General features: G+C 39.6%; 1 protein-coding gene, 1 long non-coding RNA gene and 1 other non-coding gene across 3 annotated transcripts in view; all 3 read right to left on the bottom strand.

Moving 5' to 3' along the window:
* The window catches only part of LOC127536665 (uncharacterized), a 34,470-nt gene extending 32,262 nt beyond the window's left edge, over positions 1–2,208 (bottom strand). Inside the window, exons 1-2 of the long non-coding RNA XR_007945746.1 lie at positions 1,660–2,208; positions 1,287–1,399 (exon numbers count right to left, since the gene is read on the bottom strand). This is a non-coding gene — a long non-coding RNA (uncharacterized LOC127536665). The remainder of the gene's footprint in view (positions 1–1,286; positions 1,400–1,659) is intronic.
* On the bottom strand, positions 1,805–1,995 carry LOC127536942 (U2 spliceosomal RNA). The gene has a single exon (XR_007946195.1). It is a non-coding gene; the product is annotated as a U2 spliceosomal RNA (small nuclear RNA).
* Positions 2,209–4,037: 1,829 nt separating the features above from the next.
* On the bottom strand, positions 4,038–14,682 carry LOC110971545 (NLR family CARD domain-containing protein 3-like). The gene is made up of 12 exons (XM_051957557.1): positions 14,279–14,682; positions 12,319–12,416; positions 12,164–12,235; positions 11,987–12,061; positions 11,762–11,881; positions 11,030–11,102; positions 10,656–10,884; positions 8,732–10,529; positions 8,475–8,648; positions 7,561–7,728; positions 6,208–6,254; positions 4,038–6,112 (listed from the first exon to the last, which is right to left on the bottom strand). The coding sequence occupies exons 2-12, from the start codon at positions 12,390–12,392 to the stop codon at positions 5,592–5,594; spliced, it is 3,351 nt and encodes a 1,116-aa protein (XP_051813517.1). The 5' UTR covers positions 12,393–12,416; positions 14,279–14,682; the 3' UTR covers positions 4,038–5,591.
* Between the last annotated feature and the right edge of the window lie 1,346 nt (positions 14,683–16,028).

Below are 16,028 nucleotides of genomic sequence, written 5' to 3'. Positions count from 1 at the left end.
AGAGAAAAACGCTGCAAATTCAATCCACAACGGAAGTGCACCAGACATGAAGAAGACGGAAGCAGGAGAAGCAGAAGAAGAAGAAAGTGAAAGTGTCTGATATTTTTTAGTGTGAAAAGGTACGTTTTCATTTAGTTGTAGCATCATGTTTTACTTGGTTGGCATCTTTTATACAATATTATTTTTTATACAATATTATCGAAGAGCAGCGCACTTCCGTTTCTCTTGCAGCATTTTTTTTCTTGCATGTGTTTCATGCGTTTGTGAGTTTTTGGTTTTGGATCATTTCTGTGTTCGCAGCGCTTTTGCGGTTTGCAGCGTGTTTGCCCCTGTCGGCCACCGTACTCATGGGAGTCTTTAAAAAGTACTTCCCTGAAAACAGTTCCTAGTATGATTGGGTGAGAGGTCCTTTCCATGCACCAGCTCAGAGGCTCTGACATCTGAGGTTCACATCACAGACACTGTGTGAGGTCTGGCTGAGTGTAGAGAGGAAGTATCTACTCTTAGAGCAGAGGGCTGTGTGCTGTATTCTACTTCCCTTGGCAACATGTTATCTTTGTGAGACTGGCTTCTCTGTTGATGCTGCACTGAAGACAAAGCCCAGATCCCAGCGAAACATTGAGCAGGACCTGATAGTTGCTTCAAAAAGTTGTGCATTGCAAAACATGCTCACTGAAGCCATTACTCTTGACTTCGTTTTGATAACACATAAAAAAAAAACAATCAGCTCAATCCGTTTGATTCATTTTGTTTTGCAGGTTAAAATGCTTTATATGTTGTGCTGCTGAGGTAATGATGCTGACCAATTTAATTTATTATTTGATTTTATTTATGTTTATTTTTCAATGTCAAATGGCTCAATTAGTTGGTGGAAAAATGTTTATAGTTTACATAAGGATTTAATTTTGTTTGAATTTAAGGCAAATTTATGTGTTTTCTGGTTCAGACTAAAAAACAAGGTTGATAAAGTTATTCCTTTTTGTAAGTGGATCTATATTTGTTTCTTGTTTTTTGTTTTCCTGAATGTCAATAAGGACACAATGTTATGCAGAAGGGTACTTGTAACAATTTCACAGACAAATCATACTAGTTCCTGTCGTGGCGTAGTATGGGAGGCACAAAATGTTTTCTTCTTCCTCTGGGGAGCTTAATAGAAAATAATTGAGAAACACTGGCTTATCGTGTGTTTCTGGGGCCATACTATTTGAAACGCAGTCATGTAAACCAGGATAACCACACATACCCTGAAAATGTCACATTCTTTCAGATCATAAAGATTTACTAACCTTGGCACACAGCAGTTAGTCTTTAGGGGTCTTCCTCTGTGATACCATATGGTTTCACGTGGTCGTCTTAGCAAGGTCTCTCACAAAAAGAGGTTTTAATCTCCACAGGTTTTCTAGTTAAACAAAAACAAGACAATCACAGTCAATGAAATGACTTTTTGAATGACCCAAACACCACCATGGCACTTCAAAAAATAGACTTTGACTGACCGTATTATTATAAAACACACAAATAAATGAAAATATTCAAAACAACAGTGGTCCATTTCATGTATGTAATGTACAATCAAGCCAAATAACTAGTTAATCCTCTAAATATACTGTAAAACTAGTTAAAGTGAAAAGGTTTAGGTTCAATACAAAATGTACTTACATTTTTTAAACATAAGCCTTTTAAACTTTGTTTGAATAAACAAAACCGACATGGGAGAAAATAAGTCTAATCTCAATGACCTTTTTGTGACAACCACACTGAACACAACATATTTCTATTTGAAATTAACTTTCAACATCTATAGTGGGGGTGCACCGTTCCTGGAAGTACTGCAATACCAGGTCGATGCGTGGAGTGGACGGAGCAAGCCCCTATTCCATCTCCCTGTTCCAAAAATCAATTTAATATATGGTCCCCGGGTAGGGGACGTATCAGATATTAAACTGATAAGAACAGATACTACACTTGATCTTAGCCAAAAGGCCGAGAAGCGATACTGGGAATACGTCGGAGGAAACTGCGTCATTCTCTGCACCGTCAATCTAAGTCACGGTTTGGAAAATAAAAACTACAGCTTAATTACAGATTTTAACTCATCATTCAAAACACAAACGATGTACAACATCCTCATCTAACACTGGTGTTGTTTTGTTGCAGTAAATTAAATCAACGAATGTTCGCAAATGCACCGCTGTGTGTCTTCCTGGACACGTGGTACGTTTTAGACCAATAGGATGCAGAGAAACTGAAACTGCAAATAATCTAATTTTCCTTCACATACACATCAGACAATACATAAAACCCCTAAATATATGTATATACAATATTTCGGTTAATTACATGAAGCACAATGAAGTTGTGATCTTAAGGAAAATGGTGTTTTTTACAATCCTGATTCACAACAAACGGAGCTCTTGTAGTGGTCTCTAGTGGAGAGGAGAGATAACTACACACTTCATGTTCTGCTGCTCGACACTAACTAGACAGCAAACACACTGGCAATATTAATTAACCAACTGGTTACCGTGAGTGTCTAATTAAAATCAACAGCACTGAAGTCTACATTATAAACACAGAAAATCAACTTCCATATAAGCACCAACAGCGTCAGATATGACGGTGAAAATAACGTTAATTATCGATGTTGGAGAGCCTCCACAACACTACTATGAACCTGTAGCTGAATGCAGTGAGCAAAACAGTCAGCAAACGCAATAAAACCGTTAGCTAGCTCGTAATACAGCCTGTTAATTTGAAATTGAGCATAAAAACTGAAGAGGGCCTAAGTCTAGCATGCTCTCTAGCTCGCTGCTAATTCTGCTGCGTCACACTCGAAACGGTCGACAAAATGCGTCTTCTCAGCGACTGTTCTCTAAATACTTAACACAACACTCCAAGTTACTTAAAGATATGTTGAGATGGCACAATTAAACTTACCAAACGTCCGTTAATTAGTACTTTAATGTACTCCGAGCTAACAGCCGCTGCACCTGCGACTGACCGGAGCCCGACAAAATGGCGAGGACTTCTTGAGCTTGACCTCAGCGTCTGATCAGCGGCGGTGGAATTCACGAAAAAAAACCACAAAGGAGAGTTTGTAGGCCATGGAAACACGTTATTATCTTCACAAAAATAAATCCAAACCCTCCAAGGACAACATACTTTTCGGTAACTATTTTTTTAAGAAAACTTTATTTTCATATCAGTTTGTTCCACAGAAATACTAACAATTAAAAAAAAAGATTGGTATCTAGAATATTACAGGACACATCTGAAACCATGTCACGTTCAAATACACAAGTCAGGGATGTATTCTTGGAGGAAAAAAATCAAACTGATTGAAAAAAGAAAAGCAAAGACATTTCAGAGGGTAGTAAGTGTAAATAATAACAGAAATACCCCATTAAGGTTAATCCTCCTTTTTATCACATTGTCTTTCATATACAGAAACAAAAGCAGAAAAAAGGGAAACACTGAAGTATCTGATAACTTGTGTATTATCCTTCACTAAAGAATCTGGTACCACCAACAGAACTATATATACCACAGAACTGTGAGGAAGGTGTATATTTGAGTTAAAACATAGGATATATCATATGAAATCTACGTGTCTGGGAGCTATATATGCAGTCCACTTAAACCATACACTGACAAACACGTCTCGACGAAATATGAAATACTCAGCAGATTTTAAGGAGGACAAGTTTTTAAAAAGGGATCCAAACAATTAAAATTTAGCAAGAAATTTCACTTAATTGGCAGTTGACTGAGAGATACAATAATTATATTTTTAAAACTAGCATTGAATTTAACAAACAAAGCATTGTTTTAATTAAGGCAGAATCATCATAAACAATATTCATTTAATCTATGAAGAGTACATTTAAAGTATATTTAATATCAGTAATAAAAGAATAATGAGTTAATAAACAGCAGTACAACGATACAACATACTGAATGTGACAACTGCAGTATGAATACTGTTGTTGTGGAAAGTCTGGATGAGCTGCAGCAAAAACAGTCACCATGCAACAGAATTTGTCATAGTTATTTATTAAGGAATAAAAGCAGTAACATGGAATAATAAAGAAGAGAAATACAGAGTGAATATCTGAGCTGAAAGGGCAGAGCTCCTACACCAGAAGTCTGACTCCGACAAAAACATTCAACACAGACGTATAAGAGTATCTGTCCTTCACACAGGACAGCTTTACTTTTCTTTCAAACACAACACAGACTCTCCAGCCAAGGACTTCTCACATTCTGAGTGAGACTTTGATGCTTGACCCTGGTCACAACAAAATCGCATATCAGGACAAACTAAGAAAATCACAGCTCATCTTGGTAGAAATGAAATTTTACTGCAACACACATTTTTGGTTACACAAAAATTATTTGGTTACATAAAAATAAGAGCACAAGTTTTGTTTTTTTTTTAAAAAGGATTCAAACAACTGAAGCTTGGCAAAAAATTTCACTCAACTGGGAATTGATTGTGAGATATAATAACTAGATTTTAAAAACTGAATATTGAGTTTAAAAAAAAAGTGTCATTTCAGTTAAGGCGGACTAATAAAACAATATTCGTTTAAAATACAGGGTTATTCAAAAATGAACAGATTTCACTACGTAGTATTTTAATGAAGCAAAGCAACAGAAAACTCCAGCCAAGTCACAAGTATTCTACTCACAATCAACTTTTATTTTCTGTCATACAAGTGTTCAATGTGGCCACCACCTGCAGCACGGTCAACATCGATGTGATGACGCCTATCAGCATTTAACCATCCACTGAGTCATCACTGTTGATATTCAGTGTCATTCAGTGACCTTAAACTTCAAACAGAAGTTGATTGCAAGTACAATTCCAGTGACTTGGCTGAAGTTTTCCATTGCTTTTCCTTATTAAAATATTGCTTAATGACATCGGTTCATTCTTTTTGAAAAACTCTGTATGAAGAAAATCTATGAAATGATATTGGAACGCATAAAAACACAATCAGTTTAAAGTATATATAGCATTAGTGAAAAGAATAATCAGTTAATAAAGAACAGTAAAATGATAAAACATACTGAATGTGATGGTAAATATAGTAACAATACTGATAGTGAATATAAGAAAATTTATGTTATAGAGGAAGTTGACTGTCAGGCTCTGAACCAGAATAATTTTACAAACACACACACACACCGTTCTGGTTATGAGCCTGGCAGCTGAATTCTGGAGGGTTGTTAACTCTTTTATACGAAATGTATTTTGTGTATTCAGGTCTCACATGAAGTCGACACTGAATGCATTGTGTAGAACTGAACTGGCATTTGTCTGTGGCTCAGATGTTCAGTTTGGTATTTATCTCTGCAGGTATCTCTGTTCTCCACCAAGGGAATGAGAAACCTCTGGAAGTTGCTGTGTAATGTTTTACCTGGACTGGACTGTTGTGTTCGAGCTAGAAGATTTGAAGCATTTACAAAAAATGTAACCATGTTGGACTTAGACTTTGTAGCTGAAAAAAACTATTCTACATTAAGTTCAGCTTATCAAGCATGAAGTCGAGCATTATTCACGTGTGCTGGTTTGGATCTCCTTTTGATCACAGAGACACTGAAGAACCAGACCTGAGTCTGAACCCAGGATACAGAGGCTCGGTGAACGTGGTGTTGAAGGTGTGGAGGTGGATCAGAGAACCAGAGGAGACTCTGTAGAAGGACAGAGTTCCTCCAGGACAGTCCACATACACCGCGACTCTGTGAGAGACTGAGGATGAGGAGGAGACGACCACGCATCTGTTATCATGCCACACTGAGTAGTATTTATCATTGCAGTACAGACTCCAGGAACCACAAGTCCCTCCCAACATGGAGTCAGTGCTGCGTTCTTTCCTTTTCAGTCCTCTGTAAGTCACTGCAACATGAACGTTTCCTTTCCACTCGACCTCCCAGTAACAGCGACCAGTCAGACCATTACCACACAGCAGCTGAGCCCAGTGGTCAAACCTGTCTGGATGATCAGGATACGACTGATTCTCTGTCACTTCTGTCACCGTCCTGTTGTTGTTGGACAGTTTGAGGCTGGAGTTCACTGTGTTTGTGTCGACTGTGAGTTCACAGGAATCTGAAGCAGAACAAGACAGTTACTCATTTATAATCTGATCATTTAGTGAATTTGTGCTGCTTTGTTTTCATGAATCAAATCAAAAGCACACTTACACTTCTGCAGACCTGGTGTCATCCACTGGTCACCACGAGGCTCCACCCTGAAAGAACAAAAAGGAGTCAGATGAAGTGACTGAACTGCAGCACGTTCCGTAAACTCTGGACCAATCAGATCTGATGTGTTGTTCTTTTATTTATGCCACTCTGGTATATTTGTCCTAAACATCTCAATGAGTATGAAATGTGACTGAGTGGTGTGACACAGACAGATGCTGTTATACCATCTTAGTTGAACACTTTGTGACAAAATTAAGGTTTTGCTTTATCTGGTTGTAATAAAATGACTCCACGGTATGTTGGTCTTTGCAGAACAATTCCCCAGGAGCCTCTTAAAGAAATACCAAGTACTTCTACATTTCTTACAATTCACTTGGACAGACCACTAGATTGATATTTCAGTTTACTGTCATAGAAGAGGAAAAATAAAACAGATAAAAACTTAGGGTGCACTGAAAACGTGTTTGCCCTCTTCCTGATGTCCTCTGTTTTTGCACATTTCTATTCAATGTTCTAGATCATCAAATCATTTTTTCATTACACAGATAACCCACAAAATGAAAAATGCAATTATTAAATGATGAATTACAAGCATTCTGCAGAAAAGAGAGGGCCAAAATTTCTCCATGGCGATGTAAAACACTAATCACAAGCTATTGCAAATGTTACGGCAGTTGTTGCTGCCAATGGTCCCTTGGCAGCACCAATGGTTATCAGGTTTAGAGAGGCGATTACGTTTTCACAGGGATGACACAGGCTCTTGATTCTTTAATAAATCGTGATTTAAAAACTGCATTTTGTGAGTTATCTCTGTGTTGTATTAAAATTAGTTTGATGATATGGAAAACTGAAATGTAGGAAATATGCAAAAACAGAAGACATTTCACAGCACTGTACATTCAAGAGGCTTAAAAAATACTCTGGCAGATCAAATGATTATCAAAATAGGTGGTGATTAATTTAATAGCTCACAACTAATTGATTACTAATTGCAACATAACCTGTCTGCATCTTGAAGGCATCCTCCATCCAGCCTTCCCAAGGGAGATTCAATTCCAGCAGGATGACTTGCCTCCCTGTTACTTACCTGAAGAGTCATGTTCTTTGACTTTTCAGTGCTTTTAACATTACATGACCTGCCCTGGCCAGGAAAAAGCTGCTGCAGATTCAAAAAGGTAGGAGACACCTGTTTTTTCTCAGGAGATTGAGATCTTTAAATGAGACCAGAACCATGCTGCAGATGTTTCATCACTAAGTTTGTATTTTCCTCTTACTGTCTGAGCAAACTAAATAGTTTTCCACTGTGTATAACAGTCCATGACAGGCATTAATCAGCAGGCCTCTATTTACCTCAGAGTGCTCAGTCTGCAGTGTGGATCCTCCAATGCAGCAGACAACGGAGTTTCTCCTGAGTACTGGTTGTACCTCAGGTCCAGCTCTCTCAGATTTGAGGGGTTTTGGTGCAGAGCTGAGGCCAGAGAATCACAGCCGTCCTCTGTGATCAGGCAGCCTGACAAGCTGCAGACACAAAGCAACACACATGGCAGACAAACAAGAGTTAAATCTCACTGGTTCTGATTCTAAGAAATAATTCTAAAAAAGACCGTGCTCAATACAGTGAATTTGACAGTCCAAACCCAGAGATGGGATGCTGAGTAGATTTTTAAATCGGTCAAGCAGGATTGACACTAATACTATCAGCTCTGGTGAGATCATAATTTAAAAATAAAGCACACTATCTTTGTTCATTTTTATTTGTCTAGTCTAGTTATTTTCCACAGAAGGTGTTAAAATCCACAAAATGTTCAGGCAAACTAATATGACCGCATTGAAATTTATAATTAATTGCCTAAATCAAACTATATACTTTAAATTACAAAATCAATTTGGAGACATCAGATCCAGCTGGACTCTAGTGAGGAGCTAAAAGTGGGAAGTTCTTCCCTTTACTACCCACTACTACCACTGATGAGAGTCATCTCTGGAGCTGAGCTGTTAGCTGCTGGGATGACTGGATGTTTTCACCCTTCTGGTCTCTCCTCAGAGCTCAGGAAAAAGTCATCATGAGGCATTATTTGGATAAACTGGCCACAGATTTGAAACTCAAATGTCTGAAAAAAATATCAGCCCAAAATTTATGCCAGAGAGGAATGCCTTGACTGGTTTGAAAATCGTGTCAACAAAAACAATGCACTACAGGTTAGGTTAACCGAGTTTAACTGATTTTACCCGATTGTTTCTGAAATAGGGTGATAGATTCTGACCTGAGAGCTTCCAGTTTACAGTGTGGACTCTCCAGTCCAGCAGAAAGACTCTTCACTCCTGAATCCTTCAGGTCATTGTTACTCAGGTCCAGCTCTGTCAGAGTGGAAGACGGTGAGCTGAGAACTGAGGACAGAGCTTCACAGCTTCTTTCTGTGAGCTTACAGCCACTCAGTCTGAGGAGACAACAAGGAAACAATTGATGAGTTATTGATTTTATTTCTCCTGAAAAGAACCATCCTATTATGTTTGGACTTACTGAGCTTTGTTGGCAGTTTTGACCACTGGCAGCAGCCTCAGAAGACCCTCCTCTGAAGCAGAGTATTTCTTCAGATCAAACACGTCCAGATCTTCTCCTGATGACAGTAAGATGAAGCCCAGAGCTGACCACTGAGCAGGAGACAGTTTATCTGTGGACAGACGTCCTGATCTCAGGGACTGTTGGATCTCCTCCACTAGAGAAACATCATTCAGTTCATTCAGACAGTGGAACAGATTGATGCTTCTCTCTACAGACACATCCTCACTGATCTTCTCCTTGATGTACTCCACTGTTTCCTGATTCGTCTGTGAGCCGCTTCCTGTCTGTGTCAGCAGGCCTCGTAGGAGATTCTGATTAGATGGCAGTGACAGGCCCAGGAGGAAGCGCAGGAACAAGTCCAGGTGTCCGTTTGGACTCTGTAAGGCCTCGTCCACAGCTCTCTGGTAGAAACGTGCTGATTTACTCTGGGACAGTTCAGACCGATGAACTGTTGTTTGTTGTTGTTCTTCCAGCAGGTTGATTCCAGAGTCGATGAAGGTCAGATGGACATGAAGAGCAGCCAGAAACTCCTGAACACTCAGATGGACGAAGCAGAACACCGTGTCCTGGTACAGCCCTCTCTCTTCTCTAAAGATCTGTGTGAACACTCCTGAGTACACCGAGGCTGCTTCCAGATCGATGCCACACTCTGTCAGGTCGGACTCATAGAAGATCAGGTTTCCTTTCTGCAGTTGATTAAAAGCCAGTTTTCCCAGAGACTCAATCATCCTCCTGCTGTCTGGACTCCAGTGTGGATCTGTCTCAGCTCCTCCATCATACTTGACCTTCTTGACTTTGGTCTGAACCACCAGGTGGTGGATGAACATCTCAGTCAGGGTTCTGGGCAGATCTCCTCCCTCTCTGCTTCTCAGCAGCTCCTCCAGAACTGTAGCAGTGATCCAGCAGAACACTGGGATGTGGCACATGATGTGGAGGCTTCGTGACTTCTTCATGTGGGAGATGATGCTGCTGGCCTGCTCCTCATCTCTGAATCTCTTCCTGAAGTACTCCTCCTTCTGTGGGTCAGTGAACCCTCTGACCTCTGTCACCATGTCCACACAGTCAGGAGGGATCTGATTGGCTGCTGCAGGTCGTGTGGTTATCCAGAGGCGAGCAGAGGGAAGCAGATTCCCCCTGATCAGGTTTGTCAGAAGCATATCCACTGAGGTGGACTCTGCGACATCAGTCAGGACCTCATTGTTGTGGAAGTCCAGAGGAAGGCGACACTCATCCAGACCGTCAAAGATCAACACAACCTGGAAGTCTTCAAAGCTGCAGATTCCTGCTTCTTTGATTTCACTAAAGAAGTGATGAACAAGTTCCACCAAACTGAACTTTCTCTCTTTCAGCACATTCAGCTCCCTGAAAGTGAATGGAAACATGAAGTGGATGTCCTGGTTGCTTTTGTCTTCAGCCCAGTCCAGAGTCACCTTCTGTGTTAACACTGTTTTCCCGATGCCAGCCACTCCCTTTGTCATCACTGTTCTGATTGGTCCATCTCTTCCAGGTGAGCCTCTAAAGATGTCTTCTGCTCTGATTCTTGTTTCTGCTCTTTTTGCTTTCCTGGATGCTGCTTCAATCTGTCTGACCTCATGTTCATCATTGACCTCTGCAGTCCCCCCCTCTGTGACGTACAGCTCTGTGTAGATCTCATTCAGGAGGGTTGACTGTCCTGCTTTAGCGATGCCCTCAAACACTCTCTGGAACTTGTTCTTCAGGGTAGTCTTGAGTCTATGCTGGCAAGTGAACAGAGATTCTGAAAGAACAAACAAAAACACTTTTGTAAATAATGAATCTTCAAATTTAAGAAATATTAACATCAATTTGTAGAAGTCCTTTATCAGTTCGCCACTTTGTTAAATCTTTAGAAACATCTTCTTACTGATCTGCAGACAGTCAGCCAGCTTCTCCTGCTTCATCCATCTCAGGAAGTTCAGTGTGATCTGCAGAAACGCTTCCCTGTTGCTCCTCCTTCGCTCTTCATCTTCACCCTCCAACACCTCCTCATCCTCCCTCGGACTCTCTAAGAATTGTGAGTGATCTGGACTCAGAACTTTCTGCATATTTTTCAGCTCATTCCTCACAAAAGCAACAATGTAGTCATCCAGACACTGGAACAGAATAGCATATGAAAAACACAATTAGACTGACTTATCGTCTGAGCCATGCTGGACAGACTGACAATCCCCGACCTCCAAAGTGTGGCATGAAATGACAGTGAACAGATGTACTCGTAGCAGTGGAGCATGTACAGACCGTAAATATGGGGTCCAGGTGGTGCTGCTGGTCAGACCGACCAAAGGGAACCTCTGAGCTCTGCTGGCTGACTCTGTTGAGGGATAATGAACAATTACTTCATGTTATGTCTGTCCACACAGAAGCAAAGGCCCATGAAGTGATGTTTGGATGTGATCAGTGAATCAGATGACTCACTGTCTGGTTTAGTTCCAGCTCTGACAAACAATTAGCTCTCCATTGGAACTCAAATTCAGTAAAAGCTGTGGTGCTGGGGAAAGAAAAACATTAGGAGGCACCTTCTTTTCTTTAGTGCTCCTGTTGCTGATTTGACATACGCTTTCAAAAGTCTTTTCACTGAGGTGACACAGCAGGAGTACAAATGAAACAGAAAAAAAAATGAAACTGATTCAGCTTTATCCAAAATGTGATATCTTTCATTAAAACGGACATTCTTATCTGGCCATAAAGTTTGAATGAACAGAATCCGGCCAATGCAGCCCTTTGTTTTTTCTTCTACATCAGTGATTTATTTTTCTCTGCTTAATCATCTGAGAAGAACTTTTAGACAAACAACCTTTTTATAGATCTGTTTCATGAGGCCGGTGCGTAGGAGACAGATAAGCATATCCAAAAGTGTCAAAAAGACTTCCACACACTATCCAAATTTAAAATTACAAGATGGAAATAAATACACATACCAAATATTCCTCTGAATTAGTGACAGTCACACAGTAATCAGCAGAAACTTACCTTTGATCAGAGGGAGGTTCATCTTTAAATTCAGGCACACGTCCTTCTTTAAAGTAAATGCCAAAGTCCTTTGACGAGTCACTCTTTACTGACAGGCAGGTGGGATCAGAAGGTTCTGGTCTATGGTGGGTCATAATGGAAAACATTATTCAGCAAAAATTTCACCAGACTGAATCCAGATGAGTTAATGTTTTGATCATTAATATGTATTTAACTTTAAATTACCTTTTAAAGTAAATGCCAAAGTCCTTTGACGAGTCGCTCTTCACTGACAGGGAGCCGGGATCAAAAAGTTTTCGTCTATGGTGGGTCATAACGGAAAACATTCACCAAAACTTTTACTAGACGGAATCCAGATGAGTTGATGTTGTGATTATTAATATGTATTTAACTTTAAATTACCTTTTAAAGTAAATGCCAAAGTCCTTTGACGAGTCGCTCTTCAAGGACACACAGCTGGGTCCAGGTTCAGAACTGTGAATAAAGATGATAGAGTGATGCGAGTCCTGAGCTCTGACATGAAAAGAGTCCTGGACAGTTAGAGATGATTGTCTCACCTCTGGCCCTCTGCTTCCTCACATGGAGGAGTATCAGCAGACGTTTTGTCCTCTCGGTGCTCTCGCTTATACATGCTGCTGAATTCACAATTCACGATCTGTAAATGAAACACAAATCATTCATCTGGACATGAGCAGAAATCATCTTTTACAACTTCAAATGAAAAAAAAAATCACAAATAGAGGATGTCAAATCACAAACCAGTCTCTATATTTGTACATTTTTAGTTTCTGTTTCCAACTGGCCTGAAACAGAAGAGGCAGCTGGACTCAAATTAATCCAAGAGATGGAATCATGGAGCTGCATTCTGATTACCTTTCACTTCTCTTCTTGGTCTGTTGTCAGGAATCCAAAAGAGAAGTTGCCAAGAATGTACACACACATTTAATTCAGATTCAGAAAACTTTATTTGTCCCCAGGAGACAATTCAACATAAGTAAATTATGTTTATATGTGCTTGTGTGTGTGTATCTGTAACTACACTTCTTACAAGGAAACACCCTAATTCCAAATAACATCAGTTCACGTCTACTCTTCGTGCTTGTCATAGTGGATGTCTGAAGATACAAATCTGATCAGCAATAATTGCACTGTGGATCTGAAATGTTCTTCAAGACTATGAAGAATTCGACTATGGATATCTGTTCACGTTAAAACGGATGTTCACATAAATTTTCACCGCGTTTTCGTCAAAATGGCGGAGGCCTGCAGTAACTTGATACTCCGTGTTTACTCCGAGTTTACACTTCAAACTCCGTTAACGGGAACAGTCGGACGGCAGGTTTTAGCTGTTTTCACTATGGGAGACGCCAGTGTTTACAAACCGTGACGTCACGAAGTCACGTGATTACCGCGCAGGGTTGGCAAAAGGAACCAGAGGAACAATGGCGGCTGATAACAATGCGAACTATCCTTCCGTGAAATTGTCCGATTATGCTCAATCCTTATCACCTGAGGCCCGACAAATATACGTGAGTAAGCTGAGATATCAGGGAAACGGTAAAACCTTGCCAGATCCCTACAATTTGAAGACTGAGTGGGTTGACGATCCTTCATTGTGGCCGGACATTTCCTTCACCGACATTTATTTTTACTTGATTGACACCGCTGGGCAGTTCACCCACCCAAAAATATATAATTATGAATTAAAAATAATATATCTTCTGTTAATCTTCAACAAGATGTCAAAGAAACGTCACGACGTTGCTGTATTTTTTGTCTGCAGTATGGCTTCTATGTAACAGTAACAGACCCACAGCATTGGTGATCGAAAATAGGACAATTCTAAAAAACGATGGCTAGACGCATAAAGAAACAAATATGGTTACAAATAGGAGGCTGCTGGCTTAAGGAGATGTTATTGAATATGCTTCATTGGACTTTAGTATACTTTCATCGCCTAAAAAGCGATCGGTAACACATGACAACACTGAACCAAACCGAAAGTGTAGAGACCGCTTCACGTGAAGGATGCGACACTAAATATCTTTTGGTAAATAAGCTCAAAGTTGGACATACTAAACCTGCTAAACTGTTGAATAGTTTACCTGAAGAAAAGTGGGGGCCACAAACACGATCTCTGCTGCTTACTGGGGTACAATTTTTCCCGTTGATGGCTGAAGCCACCGCCATCTTCTCTCTCCTGACATCGGTATTCGGTGAAATTTCAAGCCTGATCCCTTCTCAAAACGCTTCGTACAACCAACAACTACACATGATATTACCATTGTGGTAAATACATGTGCAATTTCATTCATGAAAAGTGATAACTTTACGTATTTGTTTCAAACCCGATACCGTTCTCGTAGCAAGCCGTTATGTTACTGCCGGTGTTCTTGCCAACCAGCAGCGGTCTTGTACCACGTGACCATAGCAAATGACGACACGTTAGCGTCTCCCATAGCTAAACTACCGACAGCTGCTGCTACCGAATGAAACGTTGAAAATTGTTTGCTTTACCTTCAGAAGGAGTTTTGACACGGAGAGAATAATCTGCGCCACAACTGGACAAAACCGAAAGTTTGACACGAGGCATCGTCACCATAGATATGAAGAGTAGATACGCCCGTGTCCTGTAGCAGCCGGCTAAGTGACGTGCCTACGTGGCGGCCATCTTGGAGGGGGCAAAGTTCCCATTCAAAGCAATGCACGTACATTGAAAACAAATCATAATTTGCTCATTTGTCAACCGATTTTCGTATGGTCTACTTTATTGTCAACGTCAAAACATGTGCTATTGATAGAGAATATTTGATCAGAAAAAAAGGAAAACACCGAAAACAGCATCCTACAAATGTAATCTGCAATTTTAGTTATCTTATTATTTAGGTCCAGAGTTTCAGTTCAGCCACTACATATATAAATGTAAATACTTAGATGTGTATAAAATGTTCTGAGATCAAAAGATTTAATTGCAAATGTAATTTATTTATTTATTAATACTAATTTATTACACACACACAAACATATATATATATATATATATATATACACACACTGACAGTCAATATAAACTTTGAGGTAGAAATGTACACAGAATTCTACTTGTAGGGGGGTTGTAATTATTCATTGTGGATTTACTGATGATCGAGTGCCCTGGTAGTTGAGATAATGATGAGTGGTCATTTTGTCATGATTCATTGCACATGGGTTGGTCACTTTGCAAAAGTGAACCAAATACACACCAAGCAATACTCAGTGAGTATCTGCACAATTTGAGAATGGGTTTTGAAGGCCTATATAAAGGCCCAAAAAAGGCCACCATTGTTAGTCCAGTGAACAGCATCATGCCGCGTCTATCACATGAACAACGTCTCCGGGCACTGGGTATGGTGGAGGCCGGTTTGAGCTACAGTGATGTATCCAGGCGTATGGGCTGTTCCCAACCCACAATCAGAAGCCTGGTCCAAAGCATGCGCCGACGGATTGCTGCCTGCATCCAAGCAAATGGAGGCCATACTCGGTATTGACTGTTGTGACTTTGTGTTTGGCAGGTGCCGTTTTCTTTTGTGAAATTCTTTATTTTCAACTCATTCTTGAAACTTTAGATTTTTGTTTCTGTATGCCAATATGCTAAACAAATGATTCATATGAAGAAAATCCAGTTTCAGAATCCAGTTTCAGGCTTCAAAATAAAAATTAAGTTGAAAAATATGGTCTCAAAGTTTTTAATGACTGTCAGTGTGTATATATATATATATATATATATATATATATATATATATATATATATATATATATATATATATATAAAACTTACAATAAACAACAGAATTATTATTGACATTAACTATTATTTATTTATCTCTGTCTCTAGGCTGCTATATAGTTGCAGCAAAGCCCTCTCTCCACAGAGTTGCTTCACACTTCTTCCTCAATCCATTGTCTTTGGGAAACCTACATGGAGTAAAAAAAAAAAAAAAAAAAGTAGACAGAGAAGTAAATAAGTATGCACACAACAACATATTAAAAAAGAAATCATGCCAGTAAATTAAGTACAAAGAACTGAATTAGCCAATACACTAGAGACCAAAGTTATTTAATTTAGTATAACCTTGTTTAGTAACATTTCAATTAGGCTATTTGAGAGCAGTCCTAAAGAATTGCATGTAATCCCAAACATAAAATGGGTTTGGAGGAATAACATATATGGTAATCTGGATATACATGAGTTAGGCTTTATAACTACTATTGGTAGTATTGATGATAT

This window comes from Acanthochromis polyacanthus, chromosome 13 (assembly GCF_021347895.1).
Source record: "Acanthochromis polyacanthus isolate Apoly-LR-REF ecotype Palm Island chromosome 13, KAUST_Apoly_ChrSc, whole genome shotgun sequence".
Classification (NCBI taxonomy): domain Eukaryota; kingdom Metazoa; phylum Chordata; class Actinopteri; family Pomacentridae; genus Acanthochromis; species Acanthochromis polyacanthus.
Note: the sequence above shows the minus strand (reverse complement) of the source record. Positions and strands in the feature narration are given on the sequence as shown.